We start from the raw sequence: 23,076 nt of genomic DNA on the forward strand, positions 1-23,076 counted from the left end.
CGCATAGATTTCTTCCCTCTTATCCAACCTCATCTTAGTACCGGACTTGGGCATTGTTGGATAAGGAAAGCAAAAAAGATACACGACGGGATACCCCCTGATCTGCGCTGCTTGGTTTTCTCTCTGCACACGGGTTCTCGGTTGACATTTGCGGGTAGTGTACGACGAAATGCTGGGTCTGGAGGCGCTGTCCATTTTGTGGATATTATTGTTTGGCTTCTTTCCTCTTCTTATGGCTATATGTTTATGCCTTTTTATATTTTGGGTACTAAACACTACACTATATCTACTCTTCAGTTTTCACCGGGGAAAGGGAGGCAGGCAGAGACATTTGTATGGACTGCTGGAGATGGATGTGGATGATTGACATGGAGAGGGGAAGCTTCCCTGGCGGTGTTTGGCTTCTTCTTCGATCATGAACAGGCAGCATTACCTTGAATGGGTGCTGGAAACTTGATGACAAGCGTCTGCTACTACGATATGGCTTTACGGATGTATGAGTCCTTTTGGCTATGGCCGGGCTAGACGCAATGTTGGATAGATACATGAGTAATGCTAAGATGGCTTGACGTTAGTTAGACTTTTGTTTTTTGTCTCTCGCAATATCTGTGATGTCGTGAACTGGTAGCCTGCAGATCCGGACCAGGTTGTATGATCTGTAAGATCTCTGGCACGAGAGGAGGCTTGACTTTCTATGAGGTTCATCGTCAGGTGCGTCTCTCATCAAGCTCGAAGTTGAAGATGACAGGAATAATCACGTCGGAGGTGGATAGTCATCTAAATCTCATAGAATCTCAACCTCTCCAGGCTCTTCCAAGGAATACCTCCTGCTCTCCATTCCCTTCCTCTCCAGATTTCACCTCAACCGTGACCCCATCTATCTTGTCTCTCTTCGACTCCATCAGACTGTCCGACTACGCACATGCACAGACACAACTCCCTCTGGAGGCCGACTAGACAGCCTCTTCAGTAATCGGGTGATACGAAGTAGGGGCCCGACCCCATTCTCTCGTTGGACAAGAAATATGCTTATTTTCGCTCAACTGTTTACTCAATTGCAGAAATCCGGGTGAGCCTAGAAATACTCCAGGCTATCTTCAACTGTCCATTTCCATAGGAACGGAACCATTGCTTACACAAGAGTGGTCTAGACTTTCCATACTACCGTGATCTCGTCTTCGCACTTTGCTGGCTCTATTGTGATTCACTGATAGGGGGACTGGAAACTCCCTGCTCTAGAGTATGCTGGTGTTTTGACTTCACTTTCTCTTTCACTTGATTCTTTATACATAGGCTATCAGTGCTTTCCAAGCGCTTACAACCGACTGCTGCCGCTGCCGACAAAGGCGTCAAGCTTTTTCTGGTCGTAGACGTCCGCCTCGACCAGCTTCTCCCACTTCTATCATTGCATCGATTAGTAAAGGCCGCTATCCAGTCTTCTTCATACAGAGTGCAGGATAGTAATCGCGTACCCCGTGAGAAAGAGGGGGACTGGGGAGTTTCGGAAGAAAACAGCAAATGACGTACCTTTTCTCCTGAGACCTTGATGAGAGTAGGCAGGTTGGTCACGTTGAACGGCGCCTGTCTCCACGGGTTCTCCTTCGTTCTCCATCTGTCATGAAAGTAATCATCAGCAAAAAATGTCATTTTCAACAGTCTCCTTTCTGAGGGAATGGTTTCCCGCAGATGATACATCAATATGGATAAAGAGCGGCTTTTGTCCATGCAATTACTATATTATACACGAAGCAGGGGGGAGGGGGGGGAATCGAAAGTGTCAGGGGAGGAACAGGTTCAACTCACTCATCGGGCAGCCCCGCGTAAACAACCCGGACGGTCTCTTCGCCGCCGCCAAACTTCTTCTCAATGTACGGCTCCGCGGCGGTACAGTCGCCGCACCAAGACTTTCCGTTGCGGTGCGACGCGTAGACGACGAGGAAAGCCGGCTTGGTCTCGCTGGCCTCGGCCACGAGGGCCGCGGCGACGGCTGAAGCAGACTCCTTTGTGGTGATGACGGGCATGGTGTATCTATGTGTTGTTTGTTATCGGTGGGAGAGTTACGTTTAAATGTGAAGAAGTATGTAGTTCAAAGCGAGTAGAAATCAGCGCCTCGAATGCTGTTCTCGAAGTGTTATATGACTCGGGAAGAAGGGCAGCCAGCGAATGGCATAATACACTCAGTCGTTTGCGTTATTTCGGGGGATGTTCACGAATACGCAAGATGGCATGTCCCGAAGCTTATCCGACTGCCTTACACAAAACGTGCTCTTCTGGAGCCCGGCAGAAAATCACAAACGCGTCTCGTGTGAAGTGAAAATGGGCATCTCTCATTACCGACTCTGGCTAGAATGAGATTTGCTAGACGTAAGTAAGCTATCGCACTTGCAAAGCTGAAATCTCGCCAGCCCGCTTGAGTGTGAGAAGGACGGAAACCCTGCAGCACAAAGTCTAGTCTAGTAAAACCCCCCATGGAACTGTACGAACATTGTAAACACTCCAAGTTGTCTGACAAATTCACTCTATTGGCAAAAGAGAGCAAAAGATTTATGACAACTGTGAGATTCGAACTCACGCCTCTTTCGAGACCAGAATACCCCCTGGTATCAGGGAAGATGTAGGTCGTTTTGAGACAAACCTGTTATCTTGAGTCTGGCGCCTTAGACCGCTCGGCCAAGTTGCCCGTTTCCGAATCACTCGCAGAATCGCGAGTGGATCAGATGTGGATGTCAGGATTCGGTGCAGAGGAGTCTCAATAACCCTCTTCGTCTTATGAGTCTCTCGTGCCATCGTGACCGCCCCCTCCATCTCCACCAGTAGATAGTTCTGTCTTGACCGATCTGACATATTCATCGCCGGGTGCCCTGTACTGAGAGAGCCAATATCCATACTCTGTTCCATACTCCACACTCTGCACACTACGTGAGAACAATCCGAGGGCAATCCTTTGCACTTCGTACCACAGTACACAAAAAGCAAATAAGAGATGTGCACAAAAAAGCAAAGATAAGAGGATTGCGGTGGGCCCGGCCCGCCTCCGATCGGAGAGGTCAACTTCCAGGGTGCCCGGGCATCAACCCCTCCTAACCCCCCCCCTCCCCACCCCACGTTGCTTGGGGGATCTGTTTACTTTTTACCCACAGATCGTCCCTTGGTGATGTAAAGGCGGTCAGTGGGAAAGCCCTCGTCCTTTTGATGAGCTGCCAGCTGGCAGGGTCATGCGAGATGCACACAAACATGTTTCGGGATGGGATGGGGGCCTTGAGGTAGTCTGTACATTCCTCAGATCTGCAGGCTGGCTGGCTGACTGGTGGCCAAACAACTGAGGCTCTGCCCATGTCATGATTGCCGACATGTGTGGGCCTCATGAGACGGAGTAAATACATAGCAGGTAGGCATGCTTCATGGCAAATGAATGTCCAGTCTCAGGAGAGCTAGTATCGGCATTCTCTAGCTGTCTACCTAGCTCTGGGCTACCTTGTCCATCACGAACCTCGCTTAGACTGCACAACCTCCATGTCAAAACTGACTTTCTTGTTTTTGTCGCGCACCTCTGTGGGCGGACCTGACTCCTTGTCTTCTGATCTCCTCTGTTGGTCGTCAAGTTTCGTTACAATTACAACAGCGTAGTTGCTACTTTTCCCTTTCTAATGAACCCAAGAGCTGAAAAAGGCCGTCGCAAAGAAGATTCCCATACTGATAAAGAAAGCAACGCAAAACCCAAATGTCCTAATCCTTGCCCCAATATGAAGAACGGTCCTGTGCCTAAGTGAATGTGTTTCGCTGTCCTGTCCCGTGATTTGCTGTGCCGAGGAATGGCATGTGGTCCACCAAAGTCGTGGTCTGGCTGGATGAAGAAAGTCAAACGCAAGAAACAAAAGCTGCGTGAGAACGCTAGCTGGAGATACAAGAGTCATCGTGGTCAGCGATGCTCTCAATAAGAAAAGTATATACAGTTCGCTTTTGTCTGTCTTTGCTCCGAAGCATTTGTTGCTGGAAAGCCTCGCTCAACGCCGCTTTTCCCCGAAATACTATGCTATGCCATGCACGCTCAATATACAGAACAAGTTGACAAAGAAAATGATCGAATGTGCTGACCTCCAGTAAGGGAGATACCCTACGGTTCAAGACCAGGTACTTCTCCAGGGAGTGTTGTGTTTGGTCGGAGAGAAGGGTCATTAGCCGAGTTTGGCTTGACTGTTGTTCTGCCAGAAATTGGTGCGCTTCTAACCCGCTGGCTCAACGGTAGAGAATAACGGACGACACCTTTGACGATCAAGTCGAATTCATCCTGGATGATACGACCCCATCGCTCAGAACCTCCAGCAGAGTGGTTGCCTGGAAGATGAAGTCTCATGGTGCCTGTCGATGCTGATACACCCTTATTGAAGAAAGACCCCTCAAAAGATAGCGGGCTATCAAACTCCATGATGGTTCCGAGTCGCATGTTCGGAGCATTGTCTTCGTCTGGTGGATCATCGGGAGGATCGTCTCGAATATGCATGTCTGGGTCTCCCAACTCCCCTTCATGTGGCCGCTTCCACCAGTCAAAGTCGGTGCCCGCGTGAGGCGACTTTGCAAATATCTCCAGATTCGCCTGATCGATAGAGACGACCACGATGTTGGGATTGTGGGCTTTGACCGTTAGGTCGAACATCAATTCTGGGTCACTAGCCAAGACGTTCTTGACAGAGACCAACTGAATGTCTGTCAGCGGCTGCGAGGTCGCGAACATAAAGCCAATCGCGCCAGTAATGACGAGGAGCAACATCATAGTGACAACCAAACATGCTGCAAATCGATTCAGATAGGATGGCTGCTGCCTGTACGTCTGTGATTCGAGGTTCCGCAAATTCGCAGGTTGACGTCTGCTCCTCCTGGAGGACCTGACTGTGGACGTAATCAATGGGGTGCGCTCGTCGTCAGCGCCAGTGGTCGTAGTATCGTCGGCTGCATCATAACGAGCCATCTGAATCGACGATCGCTTTCCGAGCGCGTGAGGTCCACCTCTAGCGGAGCTCGCAACCCTAGGACTAGGAGGGCCGGATGACTGTCTCGAGGTGTTGCCCGAGAGCTTGGATCGAGCAGCATTTGGAAAGAGGGATTCGTTGTCGAAAAGTGAAGGGTGTGAGTTTCCTGGCTGTCGCCCCCAGCGACCAAAGTGATTGTGGTGGTGATGCCTACTCGTACCTCTGCCCGATCCTGGGCCTACACTCCTGCCGCTGCCCTTACCATCTTCATCGACGCCAAGGCTCTCTGCTCCATTGCTGTTAAACGTGTTGACGAACTTCATGCTCTTCTTCAGCCCGACGGCTGCAGCGGCGGCGCCGCTGCCTTGCAGAGCCTCATGAATTGAGCGCATCCCCATACCGCCAGGTCTGTCGGCCTGGCTAATCATCGAAGTAGCGCTAGGTGTCCGCGAGTGAAATCTGCGCCTGTCGACATCCGGGGGGTTACTATCGTAAACGAATGTTTCCTCTGAGTCTGACGTATTCGCCTCGTCAACGGCGCTGGCCACTTTAGCCTCAAAAATATCTGCTTTGGAGGATGCTGATTGAAGTCTAGTCAGTAAACTGCTCATAAATGGTAATTTTCATATAACGGGCAAGCTGCAAAGAAAAATCCAGATGCGATATCGGAACTGCCGCGGAGAGCGCACCATCTCTGCTCGCGGTCCCAAAAACATTGTTTCGAGCGGCTACAAAGCATCAGTTGCTGCAGACACTGATCGCAGACTGTGCTGGTGATGCCGAAGGGTCCTAGAGGAGTACAAAATTGAATCTGGTGTCTTACCGTTGCCAGAATTGACCGTGGGTTGCTTCCGGCTCGTCTTCTTCTTGTCTTTCTTGGGCCTAATCGTCTCGGTACTTGGCTTCGCCCTGAGTGTGCCGCTGCCGACTTCCAATTTAGAAGCAGGTGCCAATGCCACCTGGGGAATAGACGACACCGTTTCCGTCTCGACTATGAGGGAAGATCCTTCTCCCGTTGCTTTGCTCTTGCCTTGCTTGTTGGACAGCACACTAGACTGTCGCGTGACCGTCGGGGCAGGAGCGGAGCTCTGCGATCGCACTCTGGGTATCCCGTTGTCGCCCATGTTATCGTGAGCCTGGAGGGCTCCCCTGCTAAGGCGAATGGTGCGATTGTTGTCCACTTGCGTCGCTAGGCTTTCGGCACTCACAGCAGCCTCGTGGGCCAACTTCTCGTTGACCTGCTCCAGCGTAGAGTCCATTTGCCCTGGCGAATTCGGCAAACTTACTTCCTGTACTGTTTCCAGAGTCGAGCCGTTGACGGTTACTGGGGTTCGCACGCCAGATGGTAGTTGCGAGTCGTCGGTTTCGCTCTCTGACATGGAAGGGAGGGGGTCCGGTTGTGGAGTCGGAGAGGCTTTCGTGAGATTCACCCTCGGGGCTTCTTGCTCGCCTTTTCGTGTAGTGGGCGGAATGTGAGGCTTATTGAGCTGAGGAGGGGGCGAGCGCAAGCGAGGCGACACAGGCCAGCGAGGGCTGTCTCTCGTTTGAGCTACCTCAGTATTGAGGGGTGCCTTCTGAGGATTGATAGATCTAAGGAAGGATTCTTGGGAATTCGGGAGTAAAGTAGGAGTTGTCGCTGCGGAGAGCGTCCTGGACGACGTCGCTGGTCCTGGTATATTGGTATTGGACCTGGGTGTCCGTACTGCAGTCAAGTCCTGTTGGCTGCCTTTGCGCGACCTCAGGCCGGGGGTAGATGCGGATTTGGGCGCGTGAACGGGCTTCTGTGCCTTTCGTGACGGGGAGGTGTCGCGGGAGTTGTATGGTGATGGTGTTAACGAGGTTGTGGCGGAGGATGGTTTAGAGTGCGGTTGGGTCTCGGCGGCGTTGTTTGAGGGGGTAGTGATGGACGTCTCTGTATGTTCTATGCGTGACTGGCTTGCGTCAGAGGGCCCGTTTCTGGTGCTGAATGTCTTTTCCATGGCCGAGGATTTTCAAGTGAGACAGCAAAGGGAATGGAGCCTCGTCTAGTCCTCATACCAATCGAATGTGGGTATTGTTAACTCGGGAGCCGGCAATCGTAGTTCGGAAGCAGGCCTATCATGATGTTCGACAATGCGACGTGGTATAGGATGGATTTCTGGGTGGAAGGCAGGGACCCTGTCGGGAATCTGGAGATATCGTCTGAGTGGTTGTTGTTGTGTTGCTTTGGGACCGATTTGAGGCAAGACGAATGCGCGGTCGTGTCTAGGTTTCGTGGGTGACGGGGTGCTAAGCTACTGGCGATTGGGCTGCTGTGGAGCTGTTTGACAGGAACACAAGAGTGAGAGTGATTCGCAGAATGTTTCCCGGGTAGAAAAGAATACGGGTTGACAACGAAGAGTAAGAAGCTCTAAATGAGGGGATTGGAGGGGGGGAAGAAACCAAGTGTGGTGGTGTAAGTTGAGAAGAGGAGTGTGTGGTGTGTCTGATGTAAAAGACGAAGACGAAGACGGCTGGAGGAGGTGGTGGTGGTGGAGGTTGTGGGAGACCAGACGGGAATGAGGTCAGTAAGGTCAGTCAGTGCAAACCTAAGGTAAGCCAAAATTTGCTGAGTGCGCTGGCACTGGTGAATGGATGGATGGCGTCGGTGCTGATGAGGAAGGCACTTGTTGGTGCTGGCAACTGGGTGATTGGGGAATGGGGGGTGGACTGGGCTTTGGGGGAGAGAGACAGAAGGTCGGTCGGGTGGTGTGTGCTGGGATGGACCGGTCGGTAAGGAGCGGGCTCTTAGCGTGTGACGCCTACGACCTGCCCAGCGAGAGAGTCTCAGAAAGACCTCAGCGGCCCAAATTTGGGAGAGAAAGCACCTGCCGGAAAGTAGTGCCTTGTTTGCAGGGGGAGCAAGGAAGGCAAGGTACCTAGGTACATGCCTCGTCATGCGGTCGGTACGTAGTTGCAAGTAGCCAGCCACCCGTGAGGACCCATGCGCCTTGTTGTTGCCAGGGGCCGGTCGCAGTCATGAAAAGGGCAGGTACGAGGATACATCTGCGACTACTTGATTCGAAGTACCCAGCTCGCCCTGCTCTGGCTGAGGTGCTCTGTGGCGCATTTTTGCTGGTACTTGCGGTATGATTCTCCAGAAGGCATGCACAGATGCTGCCGCTGCCGTCACTTACTCCGCCGGAATTGAAGAGAGTTGATGTTCCCTCCGATGATTATCCTCTACTACTGGACTCTCTCGCATTGTACGAGGACATGGCCAAGATGCCATCGAGATTCCCTTGAGCCTACCTTCCTACGCAGTAAGCGTAAACGAGTGTTGTGTACTGCCGCTTCCCGTGCAATCGAGCCGAATTGTCTAGACACAATCCTACGTAACCAACGTATCCATCATACACACAGCTTTGGTATCAAACCATGCCCTGGAGCTGGCTAACCAACCACGAGGCAGGGTGTCTTTGAAAGGAACGGCACGGATATGAAGCAAACAACCGTTTTGACAGAGGCCCATCAGAAAGGCTGCCCTATCATCGATTCTGTGGGCGACGTAACAAAGACATGGCAGGGCAACGAGTAAGGAGCAGCAAGACAAGTGGCAACCAAGAAACCCAAAATGAAAAGGTGAGGGAGAGAAAAATTCAAAAAAGCAAAATTGAAATGGCACCGATTCATGAAGGGAAGGGCGACCCTGATGCGCTGCCCCTAGGCTCCTTTGACTGCTTGATGTCTCTTAGTAGCACTCGATATCGCTTCCGTCTCCCTCCATTCCCCGCCTTTGTCTCCGTCTCTACCTTTCCTACCTCTGTAATACTTTGCACGAAATTTTCTCTCGCCTCCCAGCTCCATCCTGGCATAGAAATGTTTCTGCTCATCTTCGGCGCCTCTTGTAGAGCGTAAGGGCCAACGGAGACATGGACAGGTCTAGGTCTGAGGGAGCTTGGTGCTCGAGGCACCGCGGAAGCGTTCCTGAATGTCCGCAGCAATCAGAAGCTTTTATCTGGGACCCATCAGAACAAGTCAGCAACGAAGCTTTTCCCGTCTCAGCCGATTCTGTCTTTTTCAGTTTCTCGTGCGGTGTGCCATGGGCAGAAGGGCTCAAGCCATGTGCTCGACGTATCGTCTTGTCCAGTCCAATCCAGTCCTGCCGGGTAACGGATTGCGTTTACGGGTCACGGTGAGTGGCATCCTGGGCTTCTCCTCCTCCTCTCCTCCCCTCCGCCGAACAGAAAAATCGGATCTCTGGAGACTGGAGACTGGAGAGGGGCGGCGCAGTGGACGGATTCCTTCAGCAGCCAACGCGAGAAATGGATCCGATTCTGCTGCAGGTCCCAGCATAGCGTCGTACAGGGCGAAAGGCGGAAGGCCCGGCGGGCGAAGGAAAGGAATATTGCGACTGCCAACTAACACTGGACTCTGGGAGACTGCGACTGTGAAGAGGGGGCAGAAAAAAGAGGGGAGGAAGACAGGTACCTTGGGTCTCCAGTCTCCAGGTGCCAGGCCAAGCCGGTGCCAGGCACAACGTCAACACCGCTGCACCAGTGACCAGCATGAGGTGCCCATCGCCCAACCTCGGAGTTTGCAACAGTCGCGACCGGCCCACGGTACGTACCTGTCTACCTTGCTCTTCATTCCGACAACGCGGAGTGACCTTCCCGGGCGAATACTTCAGAAGTTCTAGGTACGTTTCTTCGTTGCCGCTAGACATGGACCACTCTGGCGGGGGAGGAGTCCCGTCTTCCAGGATCCTTGGAGGTAGGTACAAAAGGAGGCACGGCTACACAGGTACGAAGGAAAGCACCCTTTTGCCCTTAGTCTCCTGTCTCTTCCCATCCAGTAGGTTGGGAGCTGGTGCTGGGTTCTGCCTCACTTCTTCTACGGAGAGGTACTAAGTAGTCAGTAGAGTTCCTTCTCCGTCCAACAAATTGCTTGGGCCGAATAAGTTTAGGAAGTTAGGAGATACTGCGACCGGCAAACCCCCTGAAACCACGGCGGGATGCCTCAGACCGCAATTCTTTCCCGGATGCTTTTCTCCATATTACCACTTTCTCGAGAATCCTGTCACCCACTTGCTCTAAGGTAGGTACTTACTACTACGTATTTGAGTCTGCCCGCTGGGCTGTGGGCAAGAGTGGATGTCAAATGCAGCCCAAGTCTCTGGCCCACGACGCCCAAACTCGCCCATCCGCAATCTGGAATCTTTCTGGATGCAACTTTCATCGTCGGCCCCCCTTGCCTTCCCCCGGGCTCCAGGCAAGGCAAAGCCAGGACACACGGCGCAGCTGATCTCCATCCAGGAATCCACCCTTCTTGCTTTTGCCTTTGGCCTACTTTTTCTTCTCTCCCATGAGTACGGACTACGGAGTAACATCGTCCATTCTGTTGCACCGGCGGCCTGTCACCGACCCCCCGGGAGCCATCACCGCTGATTAGAATCGGGCATCGTGGGACCTCGGGACAGCTTCCTTCCAATCAAGGCCCCTGGTCTTCTTCAGACTTCTTGTCACCATCCCCTGTTCCCAGGCAGAAGAATCCGGCTTCTGCGAAATACACTATTCGTACGGATACAAAGTTACAAACTCATGGCCGCCATCGAATACCGCTCACAAGGTACACTGCCACTAAGCTCTTTCTCCTCTATCAGCAATCGCACTCGAGCTTCTCGAGTCTTCCATCTTGGCTGATGTACGCTGCTGTGGACGCAGTTTCCAGGGCTAAGGCTCGCAAATGCTCTAGTCAGGAACTGGAGGACCGGGACCATGGCCGGGACCTGCAGTCTGGTGCATCTCTTGCTTCAAGATTTGCCCATTTCCAAATTTCGGGAGCCAAGTTCTAGGCGGAAGAACCCAGTGATATTCAGCAAATTCCTAACGAGTCGTTTGATTGCTGCCATTTCGCTACCATACAACCTGCTTAGCTTGCAGTCAACAACAACTTGAAATAGAGTCACAGGACAGACCGACAACAAACAGTCATGCTGTGGCTTTTGGTACCCTGACGGGGGACGGGGACGCATGCCACTGCTTCATACGGGGTACTTTGCAAACAAATCAAGGGCCTTTACGTGGGCTTCGGACCTGGTGCCGAAGCACTATTGAAGTTGACGCATGTCTCTTGAGGCTTCTACCCTATCTTAGTCAACCAGGCACAACTTACACTTCCGCCTTTGCCACGATTTACAAACCATAAACCGTAACGCCCGCCGCGATCGGGTGCCTGCTTGCTCGCTTCCAACGGTCGACCGTTGAGGTCGAAATGGCGGTGTTATGTCAGAATCCCCAATACGGAAGGTTCTTGTCGGGAGCACACTACCCCTACGAGACGAGGCATGGCTTCATTGACTCGGAATGTGGTATTTCGCAGCATTTTTCCTCGTTGAGAAAGACAGATAAAACTTTCGTCAATAGGAAAGGGTTGGTACCAAGTGTACACCGTTCCACTCCGTAATGTTTTTGGCACGTTCTCGTCTCTACCTACGGATACGGCTGTCGACAAGAAATCTGTCTTTGCCAACAACGGAATGTCTGCAGGTCAGCAGATCAAGAAGAAGCCAACGTTCCTCCCACCAGCTTCCTTGAGCCTCTCACAGATAGCCAAGTGGACGACGTGGCAGGCACACGACTGGCTGCATCTCCCATGTGAGCCAACCTTGGGCTCTGGTTTTAGGGGGCCGCCATCTCAAGTGCTTGGGTTCTGATCCTCTGGATAACCTGAGACATTTCCTAAAGCGAGGAAAAGTTGCACCGACCCCATGCTCCCGACAGAACGTCACAATAAACCCACCCGTCCACGATGCCCTGATGGTACCGAGCTATTGGGGGCTTTTGCGACGTTCGATTGGTCGTCGGCTGTTCCCCTCGGATCCCCCAATCTGGGGACAGGCAGAAGAAAACAACTTGAAATGCGCGGTGAACGTTACCAGGTCGATTTGACGTTTCCCGCATCTGCCCATTACTCACATCGCATAGTCATCGCCGCCTTCGCTGCGATGGTTGTGCAAGTGTGGGATCTGGGCTATGTCAAACGCTGCCATTGCTGGTGCTCTCTTCATCGACGCCAATCCCTTTGCGGTTTTGGCCCATCGACCTTGACCCATCGTATGATGGGCCGCGGCGGCCCCCACGAGACAGAATGACAGGCTCCGTTCCCCGCCCAGACCGAGGTGCTCACCGGCCATACTGAGCACCGAAACCCGACGAACGGCTGATCTGGCAGCTGATGCTGTGCGACAGAAGCGCTGAGCAGGTCGCTCCGGCGCTGACAGGCCGTTCTTTCGGTTCTTCTCCACGTTGCATCGAAGACGCTGCCTCCAGCCTCCAGCTCTAGGTAGCCTCTGCTTACCCTGCACGGGAGGGAAGTGAGGACCGCCAAAGGTGTGGCTCAGCCAGGCGTAGAGGGAATAATGCTCCGTACCAAAGAATAGGTACGTCAGAATATACGCTGCAGTAGTACATATTCCATCCGTCTAAAAAGGGTGTCCGGGAGGATCGGCCTGGCAGGTCTCACCCTCCCGTGCGATGGTGCCGAAGTGGTGAGCCCTCTCTCAAGCCGCGGGGCTCACATACCTAAGCAGTCGTAGACTTGTAGCTTAGAGAGGGCAATGCAAATCAGGGAAACCAGGCTGTGGTTGTCTGATGAGAAACACGGCTCGCTCTGCTGGCTTTCCCAGTCCAAGCTGTCCTCCCTCTGTCTCGCTTTCCATTCTCGCATTACTTGGCAGGCCGAACTAGATGCTTCCTTGGGCCCCCACACAAAGACAATAAGCGTGAAAAAAAGAGAGACAAAACCACGTCAACGTCTCGTACGGCTTTTGAAACCTTCATGTCCGGCGCGTGATGTTGATTCTTCCAAGGAATAGAAAAGGTTCTTTTCCAGAATCCACCTACCGAATCCCTCCAACAGCCCCCTTCCCCCCGCGTGTCAGCGCGCCGGCGGCGAGCGTTGATCATCTGCGCAGGAACCCGGAAGTCTATAGGTTGGGACAGTCGCAGTTTAATATGCAATGACGTTCCACACCTCTTTGAAGAGGTTCAGTTCTCGAGGAGGTAGGTAGGTAAGGAACGTTCTATTAGGCAGACGAACAAGTTCAAAGCCCAGCCAGCCTACGCGCAACCCACACCCAATCCCACTGGTAGGGTAGATTATAACCCGCCATGGTGGGAAAGACAAAGGCTGGCGCCTGTCAGATGGGACGGGCCTTGTTCGTCTCGTCGCGATGCGCTGACGGGAACGCAATCCGCGCGGGTAAGGCAGCCTTGTTCTCTCCCTCTCTGTCTAATTCTTATCACCCGCCCGACAAATCAGTACTTACATTACCTATGCATCCTTGGGCGGGAGTCTTTGGCCCGGTCACTTCTTGGTGGTGGTATAAGGCGCAGTCGGATTGGGTGAGCGTGGGCGTGGCCTGTTGTAATTTGTTCATATTCTTTGAAAGAACTGACTGCATGCACAGAGCCACGTTGGCCCGCCCCTCCATTCCCCTTCTCACTCCTATTAATTACTTCGTCTCTCTTGATTTCCTTCCGGTTTCCCACGGTGGTGATGTACCTGCTCTCTGCCCCCTTCCAAATAAGGTGTATCATGATACTCTATACTTGGTTGCGGAACCGGGCGAGGTAGCTAAAGTACCGTTTTGTCCCATTACGCTTCCCTTCCTTCCCGAAATAGGGGCGATACTTCCTCTTCCATCGGTACAATTCGGTTCAATGGAGAGAACTGGTGCTGTGAAGTCGAGCACGCATCCGCAGAAAATGAAGTTCCCATTTCGAGCGAACAGCCACAATCTATGCCTGACGGAGAGTGCTGATTTGAGAAGCTCATCGCTGACAAAAGGCCCAATCTTTTCATTCTGGTAATGAGAGCAGTAGTTGCAGTGTGACTGACTCCCGAGTGGACAAGACGGCTTCATGATGACTGCCTGACAAATGATGACTCCTAGACCTTTCGGCGATGGTTGGCCCGGAAGCAACCCCCCTGCCTTCTTCCCACGGATGAGACTGCGTCGGTGATCTTGATTGGGGTTGTATGCCGTGATGGGTTACCTCGGTAAGGGAAGAGATGAAAGAGACTAGTATGGCTTTAGAGGTCTTCTAGAATCCGGATGGGGTGCTTCGAGATGAGACGATGTGCCTCGGTGTCGGGGCTGTTGCGTAAGTCATGCTATGGGGTGAAAATGCTTTCGATGTATCTTTGCCCAATACGGCTGTGGTATGAAGCTGCTGAATGAATAACGGTCCAAACCGAAGCTAGTTGAGATCCAGCGTATATCTTGCCTGTCTATTATTGATGCTACGTCTCCAACAACGAGAGAAAGGACGGAGGTCTAAACACCTTATGGAGGGGCACCAGAATGGTTCACAGGTTAGACAACCACTCGAGCTTCATGGGAAAAGCACAGCAAATCTTCATTGAATGTGATCCACAGCCTTCTACCGTCATATCGTTTCCGCAACCTGATATCTCCTCTCATTTTGTACGCCCAAACGCCAGGCCATGATTGCCCGTTCTATAAAAGAAATTCCATCAACAGAGACCGGCCATTCCGTGTGAAGACGGACATCTAGGCAAAGTGGATGCCCTCCGAGTTGAGAGCAGAGAGCAGCTTCAAAAAGTCCGTCTCGTCGCACAACCGCGCTCTCTTCTCCATGAGCTCGGTGCTCTCGAGCGCGCGTTCAATCTTGCTCCGCACGAGCGCCGCAACCTTGGTCTTCTTGCGCTTGCTCTTCGTCTTCTCGGGCGCCTTGGCAGCTGTGGCGTTAAGCTCCTTGAAGAACTCGGGTGTGTCGTCGTCCATGGGCTCGGCATCGTTGTCATCGTTGCCGCCGGCGTCCGCGTCATCGTCCATTTCCATGGCGTCGTCCTCGTCATCCTCAACAAGAGAGTCGTCCAGGGGCACGTTGTTCATGGCAGCCCATGTACGGTAGTTCTAGTAGCAGATCAGTACCTCTGTCCTTCGGAGGCACACAACCTCAAAACTCACCTTCTCCAGCATCTGGAGCACTTCCTTCGTGCCGAGCCAGCTGGCTCGCATGGTCCTGTTCTTACGGTTGAAGCACTGAATGGTTTGTTAGCTGCGAGATATATGAAGTGACAATAATACTACTTACAACGCGGAGGAGGCCGTCGAATTCCTCGAAGGCGATGGTGGGACGCTCGGCTCCCTGCTTGGGCACGATGCGCACAACGCAGGAATCGACCTGTGGCGGCGGCCTGAAGTTGGCCTTGGACACCTTCATCTATTGCAGAGTGTCAGAAGACCGTCGGCAAAGATGCATTCCCGAGCATCTTTACTCACCACGTTGGAGCATGTTGCCCAAAAGTTGGCGTTCACGCTCAGTCTACCATAGAGCTTGTCGCCGGGCTTGGCCACAAGTCTTTGTCCGAACTCGAGCTGGAACATGAGAATCGCTTGCCGCGGCGGCTTTGGCATCGCAAGCATCTTGAACACCAGGGGCGAAGAGATCTAACGACAGGTCAGCTACGCCGGGCTTGCATCGAAAGCACAAAAGAACGTGCCTGGTAGGGTGTGTTTGAAATGAGAACGTCGAAAGGAACCCATTCGACTTTGATCGCATCTCCGAGCATGACATCGAGCTTGCGCTGCTCCGGAGTCCCTTGCACACGCTGTTTTGGGTCCAGTCAGCCTCCGAGTATCATCCTGAGGGCGTTGTGTCCAACCTTTGTCACTTCGGCCGCCATTCGAGGGTCGAACTCGATCGCGATGAGCTTCTTCGCCTTCTCGAGAATTCTCACTGTTAAGTTACCAGTTCCCGGACCGATTTCGAGTACAGTATCCGTGGGCTTAAGTTCGGCTTTCTGTGTAGACGCACTTAGTGTTTGGTTCGTTATGGACGGGGGGAGTCTGGGCATACGTGAACAATCGCATCCGCCACACCGGGGTTCTTCAAGATATGTTGACCAACATTCGTCTATGACGGTAGTTAATCAAAGTTCCAAGACGTATTATAGAATGCGACGCACGTTGAACTTGAAGACATTGTTCGTCTTCTGGGAAGGTCGAGAGTACGGGCTTCCCGAGGAGGCGGCGGCGGCATTCCGCTTACCAGCTTTCGCTTTACCCATGTTGCGTATGTGAACTGTCGAACTGTCGCGCTATACCAGAGAAACCAGGTTTGTGGGAAGCAGTCGACCTCTGGCGTACAGTATCCGGTAGCGCAAAGTTTGAGACCCAGAAATCTTCGCGATGTCGAAGTCTGCGGTGAAGATGGAGGGGCAGCCTTTTGGAAATTTTAGTGGACCCTCGCCCCACTACGACCTGGCGCGACAGGGATTGTGCAGCTCAAAAACTTTAGTACCACTTCAGCCTTGCGCGACCGGTTCCAAGCATAGAGTGAGGCCAAACCTCCCTGATTGCCTACAAATACCCCATCAGGCGCGCCCTCTTGATCTTGCTGCCGCACCGAAGAGCCACCTGTTCAATCGCCAATATGTCGGGCAGGCGCGACTTCCTGAGCCAACCGGCTCCCGAAAACTACGTCGCTGGTCTTGGTAGAGGTGCTACTGGCTTCACTACGCGATCAGATCTGGGTCCTGCACGCGAAGGACCAACTGAGGACCAAATCAAGGAAGCGGTCGCCAAGCGCGCAGCACAACTCGGCTTAGGCACCGACGGCAAGAAGGCGGAGGAGAAGGACGACGACGATGACCGGTTCAAGGACCCCGATAACGAAGTCGGCCTTTTCGCAGGTGGCGTGTACGACAAAGATGACGAGGAAGCCGACAGGATATGGCAAGAAGTTGACGAGAAGATGGCGAGAAGAAGGCAGAAGCAGCGAGAAGCGCGCGAAAAGGCCGAGCAAGACGAATATGAACGGAAGAACCCCAAGATCGCACAACAATTTGCGGATCTTAAGAGAGCGCTTTCGACGGTTACCGACGACGAATGGGCGAACCTTCCTGAAGTTGGAGATCTGACAGGAAAAAATAGGAGAAGCAAGCAGACCTTGCGACAACGCTTCTACGCGGTTCCAGACAGCGTTCTGGCTGCTGCGAGGGACTCATCAGAGCTGGGCACCACGGTTGCGGATGACGGAGCAGCATCAAGCTCCGAACAAGCGGACGGCACGATGACGAATTTTGCCAAGATTGGTGCTGCCAGAGACAAGGTCCTCAAGTCTAGGCTCGAGCAAGCGTCACAGGACGGAACCGAATCATCAGTCGCCGGTAGCGCATCGAGTATCGATCCCAAGGGCTACATCACAAGTCTGAACAAAAGCGTCCTCAATGAATCGCAAGCGCAAGTCGGCGACATCAACCGTGTACGCGAGCTGTTAACATCGGTGATCAAAACGAATCCGAATAATGCGCCGGGTTGGATTGCTGCGGCTCGCTTGGAGGAACTGGCAGGCAAGACGGTCGCTGCACGGAATGTGATAGCACGCGGATGCACACATTGCCCCAAGAGCGAGGATGTCTGGCTGGAGAATATTCGACTGAATGATGGAAAGAATGCGAAGATTATTGCCGCCGAGGCAATCAAGAAGAATGATCGATCTGTGCGTCTCTGGGTCGAGGCGATGAGACTGGAGAATGAGCCTAGGGCGAAGAAGAAGGTCATCAGACTCGCTCTGGATCATATTCCGGAATCAGAGGCACTATGGAAGGAAGCGGTCAACCTCGAAGAAGATCCGGAAGATGCCCGGTTGCTGCTCGCCAAGGCAACAGAGCTTATACCCCTATCCGTTGATCTGTGGTTGGCCTTGGCAAGACTGGAGAGCCCTGAAAACGCTCAAAAGGTGCTCAATAAGGCACGAAAAGCAGTGCCTACGTCTCACGAGATTTGGATCGCGGCTGCTCGACTGCAGGAACAGCTTGGCCAGGGTACGAAGGTCAACGTCATGAAGCGTGCCATTGCAGTTCTGGTCAAGGAGTCCGCCATGCCCAAACGCGAGGAGTGGATTGCCGAGGCAGAAAAGTGTGAGGAGGATGGCGCTGTCATTACGTGCGGAAATATTATCAGAGAAACACTTGGCTATGGTCTCGACGAAGACGACGACCGCAAGGACACCTGGACGGAGGACGCCCGAGGCAGCATCAATCGCGGCATGTACGAGACAGCACGCGCCATCTACTCATATGCGCTGCGTGTTTTCGTCAACAGCAGAACATTATGGATGGCTGCCGCCGACCTGGAAAGAAATCACGGAACAAAGGAATCGCTCGCCCAGGTCCTGGAGAAGGCTGTCGAGGCATGCTCCAAGAGTGAGGTCCTGTGGATGATGTTGGCCAAAGAGAAGTGGCAAGCCGGCGAGGTCGACAATGCCAGATTGGTACTCGCCAGGGCTTTCAAGTCTAACCCGGATAACGAAGACATTTGGCTTGCTGCTGTCAAGCTCGAAGCCGAGAACGGAGAGACCGAGCGCGCTCGTAAGCTACTGGAGGAAGCCCGCGACCAGGCCCCCACGGATCGCGTGTGGATGAAGAGTGTGGTTTTCGAGAGAGTGCTGGGCAACAGCGATGCGGCACTGGATCTTGTCCAACGGGCGCTGCAATTCTTCCCTGCAACGGCGAAGTTGTGGATGCTCAAGGGACAAATCTACGAGGACCTTGGAAAGGTCGGCCAGGCACGCGAGGCCTACAGCACAGGTGTCAAGGCGGTGTCAAAGTCTATTCCATTGTGGCTGCTCTACTCTCGACTGGAAGAGAAGGCCGGGCTCGTCGTCAAGGCTCGCAGTGTTCTCGACCGAGCCCGACTTGCGATACCCAAATCGGCCGAGCTTTGGTGCGAATCTGTCCGCATCGAAAGACGCGCGGGCAATCTCAACCAGGCCAAGTCCCTCATGGCCAAGGCACTCCAAGAGGTGCCCAAGAGTGGACTCTTGTGGAGTGAACAGATCTGGCACTTGGAACCACGGACTCAGCGCAAGCCGCGGTCACTAGAGGCCATTAAGAAGGTGGACAACGACCCTATCCTGTTTGTAGCTGTGGCCCGAATCTTTTGGGGCGAACGCAAGCTCGAAAAGGCACAAAATTGGTTCGAGAAGGCGCTGGTGCTGGACAGCGACAATGGCGACACTTGGGCTTGGTATTACAAGTTCTTGCTCCAGCACGGAACAGACGTAAGTAGCTGTCTTGGTGACTATCGATTTGACGTTTGTAAGCTAACTCGATCCCAGGAGAAACGAGCGGATGTCATCAACAAGTGTGTCTTGAACGAGCCACGCCATGGCGAACACTGGCAAGCGATTGCCAAACAGCCCGCCAATGCTAGGAAGGGAACCGAGGAAATCCTGAAATTGGTTGCTGAAGTGTTGGAGAAATGAATTATGTAATAGCCTGTGTATCAAACATCAAGGGTCGGTCGGGAAGGATAGAGGAGAAAAGGTCACTTTCAAATTTACCAAGCAGGCAGCAAAGAATACCACGAGGAAGCCCCGTGGACTTTCAAGTAATTGAACATGAGTCAAAGGATTATAATTGATTCGTATTGCGACTCCTAACCCAGAGCTGAGAAAGCAAACCCGATGCCCGTTGTCATGATTGATCCATTACGTAGAAAACACAAGAAAATGATCGCCAGAGTAGTCGTAGGGCTTATTTGCCGCCGAACCAGCTGGAGATGCCGCTCTTGGCCTTGGCGGCTTCGGTCTCGACGGTCTTATCAAAGGCGTCGACCTTCTTCAAGGCTTCGGCCTTTGCGTCCTTGGCGTACGCCTCGACGTTGCTCTTAGTGGCAGAGAACTTCTTGTCGGCCTCAGCGACCTGGCGAGATTGTCAGCGACGATTGATCATTGAAGATGTGCTGGAGGCAGGCCGGGCAGAGGTGGGCAAAGATGAACTTACGGCCTCGTCAAGCTTAGCACCAAATTGCGCGCCCTTGTTCTGGGCGTCGGGCGTGCGTCCGGGAAGATGAGACTTGACCTCGGCGGATGCCTTGTGAACGTCACCTAAATAACGTGGGTCAGCCTTTGCGATGATGAGAAGGCAGCGATGCGACGGGTAAACATACTCTCGAACTTCTTCTCCGCGGCGGTAGGGTTTCCGCCAGCGCTGTAGAGGTAGTAGCCGACACCGCCAGCGGCAGTGAGACCGAGGAAAAGGGGAGCCTTCTTGGACATGTTGATTGGATTTGTGTGTAGTGTAGGGTGTAGTAGAGCTGATTGACGTGTGACTTCTGAGCTACGATCGGGAGAAGCTTGAAGCTATCGTCGTGATTATGTGATTTAGTTGATTGAATTAGAGAGAGGAGAAAGAAAGCAGTCTTCGTCACGAGAAAGAGCAGGATGGCATGATCTATTAGTACCTTGCTATCGAATCACTGGCGCCGCAGCTCTTGTCTCATTTCTTGCGCGGTTACACTCCTTCCCACACGCCTCCTGGAACCAAATCACACCAGTGAGCTGCACTACCGACATGCCGTCGACCTGGCGCAAGCAGGCGAGGAACATTTGGAGCTACGAAAGCTCCGGTTGACGTGAAGGTGTGAGGGATACATGACGTAGAGCAGCATGAATGCGGGGAATGGGAAGTAGCTTCCCCCCCAGCCGCTCCTGGCCGAAGAACTCCACCTGGGACCGGGACCACAAACTCAGCATGCACAGGCCATCACCTCCAGAGGGGACGGACACGATACCTTGTGATCACGCGGAAGCGGATGGAGGAATGAAGTATTTGTGACGTACCTCTTCAGACCTGATCCTGGTAAGAGTGCAGCATCCACTGGATCTCCAGCGTCACCTCAGCTTGTCAAAGCTCCGAAAATCAGCTGTCACTTTCGATGTACACTATGCGTAGGGAGTAACGTTTTACGCTATTCATCCAGGTCTCCTTACAACTTCAACTGAGCGCAGATGGACCTCTCAGCCGGCGATCGTGCCCGTCAAACCATTGCCTGTGGCTTCACAGTGCTCCATGTGCTTCAGAGCCAGGTTTTGCACGTTAGATAGCATGAAAACACCTGTTTGAGCTGACTCTCTGGCACGCAAAGCTGAGGTGGTGGCTAGGGGGGCTCGACGCTCGCTGGAAAAAGCTGTGACATTACATCATCGCCGGAGCTGAGTACGCGACACCTCGCAGGCTCCAGGACTGACTGACTGGCCCGTGAAGTGCATGAGCCAACCCGTGTTCAGCTTTGAGGTCTAGGCCTCCACGACCAGCCAACGCCTCCTGCTTTCCTTTCGTTATTGTTATTGCTGCATCGTGCTAGCCTTGTTCAGCGTCCTTCATTTGGCCACTGCCAGCCGATGGTGGTCTAGCCCACGCTAGGTCCGAAGAAGAGGTACCAATTGACTTCCCTGAATTCCTCGCTCGTCGGACCATCGACCTTGTAGCCTCACATCGGCCTTCTCCTTCTACGGCCTCTTTTCTATTCCCACCCGTCGACGGGGCGCGCTTGGAAACATCATTTGTCTGAGTAGATTCGGCACAATGTTCAGGTAGCCCACTCAGACTACGCTTCTGAATTCCACCATCCCAGGGCGAGAGCCGCCAATCACCCCCGAGAAGGAAGCTAAAGCACCTCCGGCCCGGATTCCAATTCTCCCCCCCACCAACGACGAACCCCCTTTCACCCTCAAGGGTGCCGTTCCGGTCTCACTCCGGCATTGAGCCTCAAGGCGGGCATCAACACGGAAGCTCTCAGACACCGGGCGAGCGAGGCTGCGATACAGCGTTAGAGCGATGCCTTCCTTTCGAAGCTCTCGTCGGGCCACCGGCTTGAAAGATAGTGATTATGACCACGAGATCAGCCTGGTCAACCATGACAACCGCGGTTCACCGAGCACCGAAAGCCTTAGCAGACCTCCTCGCGCGTCAACCGGTTCGCAGTTACTCCGTGATGAGGACACTACTGGGAGTCACGATGCGGAACCGAATGGGGACCGCAGTACGGAACACGATACCGATCAGGATGCCAGTAGGTCTGGACGCTTAGTAGAGCCAGAACAAAGTCACCTGTCGAAGGCCGCTGGGCATCGGAGTGCTCCCACTCTTGAACCCCAAACGACAACGGCCACCACAGCACCGTCTATCGAAGTCGAAGGTAAGAGATAGCCATGCCCAAGTTATGGTGCAGGTTCTGATAGTACATATTGAAACAGAACCCACGCCAATGGAAGGCACAATGCCCGGCAGAAGCAGCAGTCAACGACGGAGGCCAGCCACGGCGGATCGAGAAACAGCTATTGATGTGTTGTGGGAGAACGAGCGAGGCTGCTTTGTTTGCCGTGTTGCCCTATTTTCCGGCAAGGCTTTGGGCAACCTCGACCCGTCGCCTTGGACGAACCAATTTCACAAGACGAGTCCGACCACGACCAAGACAGCACAAGTACCCGATCCGTCCTGGGAGTGGGCATGGCCTGATTGGAAGATACATCGCGAAGAAGGTGTGGCCATGGACGAGTTCGGCTGGGAGTACTCGTTCATGTTCTCCAAGAGATATTCCTGGCATGGTCCGAAATGGTGGAATTCCTTCGTTCGGAGGAGATGCTGGGTTCGCAAGCGCATCAAGAAGAAACCGGAAGACATATCGGAAGACCCGCACATGCTGAACTCCGACTACTTCACCGTTACGCCTGCCAATCACAGCCGTTCCTCTAGTGTGGCACGTAGCCGGCGAGAAAGCGTTAGCAAGGCGAGTGTACAGACCAGTGTGACAGAGGAGAAGCAAGACATTGAAGACGTGTGGACTCTTATGGCCGTCCTTCGAGGCTCTCGCATCGACCGCGAAAAGATTGAGGCCTTTGAGAATTATCTCGCGCATGCCAAAGACAACCTCGAGCACTTACAGGAGGAGATGCACGATGTTATGGGCATATTTGTGTTTCAGGCCTCGAGAAGACTGCTGTTGAGTCGCTTGACCCAGATTTATGATGAAGCGGTCGCTGCAGACGAAGAGAAGCACGAAGATGCAGACAAGGCAAAAGAAAGAGAAGAGAGAAGGAAACACCTTGCAGCGGCAATCAAACATGCAGACGAAGAAGTCAAAAGGCTTTCGTATTGGAGCGATGTCAAGGGGCTTGCAGAGAATGGCGAAGCCAAACATGCTGTTGCAGAAGACGAGGGATGGAATAAGGGGTGGGAAGGTGTTGATCAGAGCGGTCCTGCGCAACCCAACTCGGGTGCCTTACCTGGTTCGCCAAAGAAGTAATAGGGACGGTGTCGTAATCATTCTTTT

General features: G+C 53.2%; 8 protein-coding genes across 8 annotated transcripts; 3 read left to right on the forward strand and 5 right to left on the reverse strand.

Annotated features, from left to right (window-relative positions):
* Positions 1 to 1,315: 1,315 nt before the first annotated feature.
* Positions 1,316 to 2,021, reverse strand: CPAR01_04119 (uncharacterized protein; the record flags this gene model as incomplete). Its single annotated transcript, XM_060488400.1, has 3 exons — positions 1,316 to 1,399; positions 1,528 to 1,612; positions 1,804 to 2,021. The coding sequence occupies 3 exons, from the start codon at positions 2,019 to 2,021 to the stop codon at positions 1,316 to 1,318; spliced, it is 387 nt and encodes a 128-aa protein (XP_060352606.1).
* Positions 2,022 to 4,114: 2,093 nt separating this feature from the next.
* CPAR01_04120 (phospholipid metabolism enzyme regulator) lies at positions 4,115 to 6,946 on the reverse strand (the record flags this gene model as incomplete). Its single annotated transcript, XM_060488401.1, has 2 exons — positions 4,115 to 5,547; positions 5,791 to 6,946. 2 exons carry the CDS (start codon positions 6,944 to 6,946, stop codon positions 4,115 to 4,117), a joined length of 2,589 nt encoding a protein of 862 aa, XP_060352607.1.
* A 3,680-nt stretch (positions 6,947 to 10,626) lies between these two features.
* On the forward strand, positions 10,627 to 10,779 carry CPAR01_04121 (uncharacterized protein; the record flags this gene model as incomplete). Its single annotated transcript, XM_060488402.1, has 1 exon — positions 10,627 to 10,779. The coding sequence occupies one exon, from the start codon at positions 10,627 to 10,629 to the stop codon at positions 10,777 to 10,779; it is 153 nt and encodes a 50-aa protein (XP_060352608.1).
* A 1,119-nt stretch (positions 10,780 to 11,898) lies between these two features.
* Positions 11,899 to 12,653, reverse strand: CPAR01_04122 (uncharacterized protein; the record flags this gene model as incomplete). The annotated part of the gene is made up of 2 exons (XM_060488403.1): positions 11,899 to 12,383; positions 12,509 to 12,653. 2 exons carry the CDS (start codon positions 12,651 to 12,653, stop codon positions 11,899 to 11,901), a joined length of 630 nt encoding a protein of 209 aa, XP_060352609.1.
* Positions 12,654 to 14,502: 1,849 nt separating this feature from the next.
* Positions 14,503 to 16,025, reverse strand: CPAR01_04123 (dimethyladenosine transferase; the record flags this gene model as incomplete). Its single annotated transcript, XM_060488404.1, has 8 exons — positions 14,503 to 14,868; positions 14,923 to 14,997; positions 15,050 to 15,178; positions 15,238 to 15,405; positions 15,498 to 15,566; positions 15,621 to 15,758; positions 15,815 to 15,871; positions 15,924 to 16,025. The coding sequence occupies 8 exons, from the start codon at positions 16,023 to 16,025 to the stop codon at positions 14,503 to 14,505; spliced, it is 1,104 nt and encodes a 367-aa protein (XP_060352610.1).
* A 365-nt stretch (positions 16,026 to 16,390) lies between these two features.
* Positions 16,391 to 19,225, forward strand: CPAR01_04124 (PRP1 splicing factor; the record flags this gene model as incomplete). Its single annotated transcript, XM_060488405.1, has 2 exons — positions 16,391 to 19,021; positions 19,079 to 19,225. The coding sequence occupies 2 exons, from the start codon at positions 16,391 to 16,393 to the stop codon at positions 19,223 to 19,225; spliced, it is 2,778 nt and encodes a 925-aa protein (XP_060352611.1).
* Positions 19,226 to 19,496: 271 nt separating this feature from the next.
* CPAR01_04125 (uncharacterized protein) lies at positions 19,497 to 20,020 on the reverse strand (the record flags this gene model as incomplete). Its single annotated transcript, XM_060488406.1, has 3 exons — positions 19,497 to 19,664; positions 19,746 to 19,849; positions 19,912 to 20,020. 3 exons carry the CDS (start codon positions 20,018 to 20,020, stop codon positions 19,497 to 19,499), a joined length of 381 nt encoding a protein of 126 aa, XP_060352612.1.
* A 1,561-nt stretch (positions 20,021 to 21,581) lies between these two features.
* On the forward strand, positions 21,582 to 23,049 carry CPAR01_04126 (meiotically up-regulated 65 protein; the record flags this gene model as incomplete). Its single annotated transcript, XM_060488407.1, has 2 exons — positions 21,582 to 21,942; positions 22,001 to 23,049. The coding sequence occupies 2 exons, from the start codon at positions 21,582 to 21,584 to the stop codon at positions 23,047 to 23,049; spliced, it is 1,410 nt and encodes a 469-aa protein (XP_060352613.1).
* Positions 23,050 to 23,076: the final 27 nt, after the last annotated feature.

The sequence above is a fragment of the Colletotrichum paranaense genome, assembly GCF_030867605.1.
Source record: "Colletotrichum paranaense strain IMI 384185 chromosome Unknown Scaffold_3.1, whole genome shotgun sequence".
Classification (NCBI taxonomy): domain Eukaryota; kingdom Fungi; phylum Ascomycota; class Sordariomycetes; order Glomerellales; family Glomerellaceae; genus Colletotrichum; species Colletotrichum paranaense.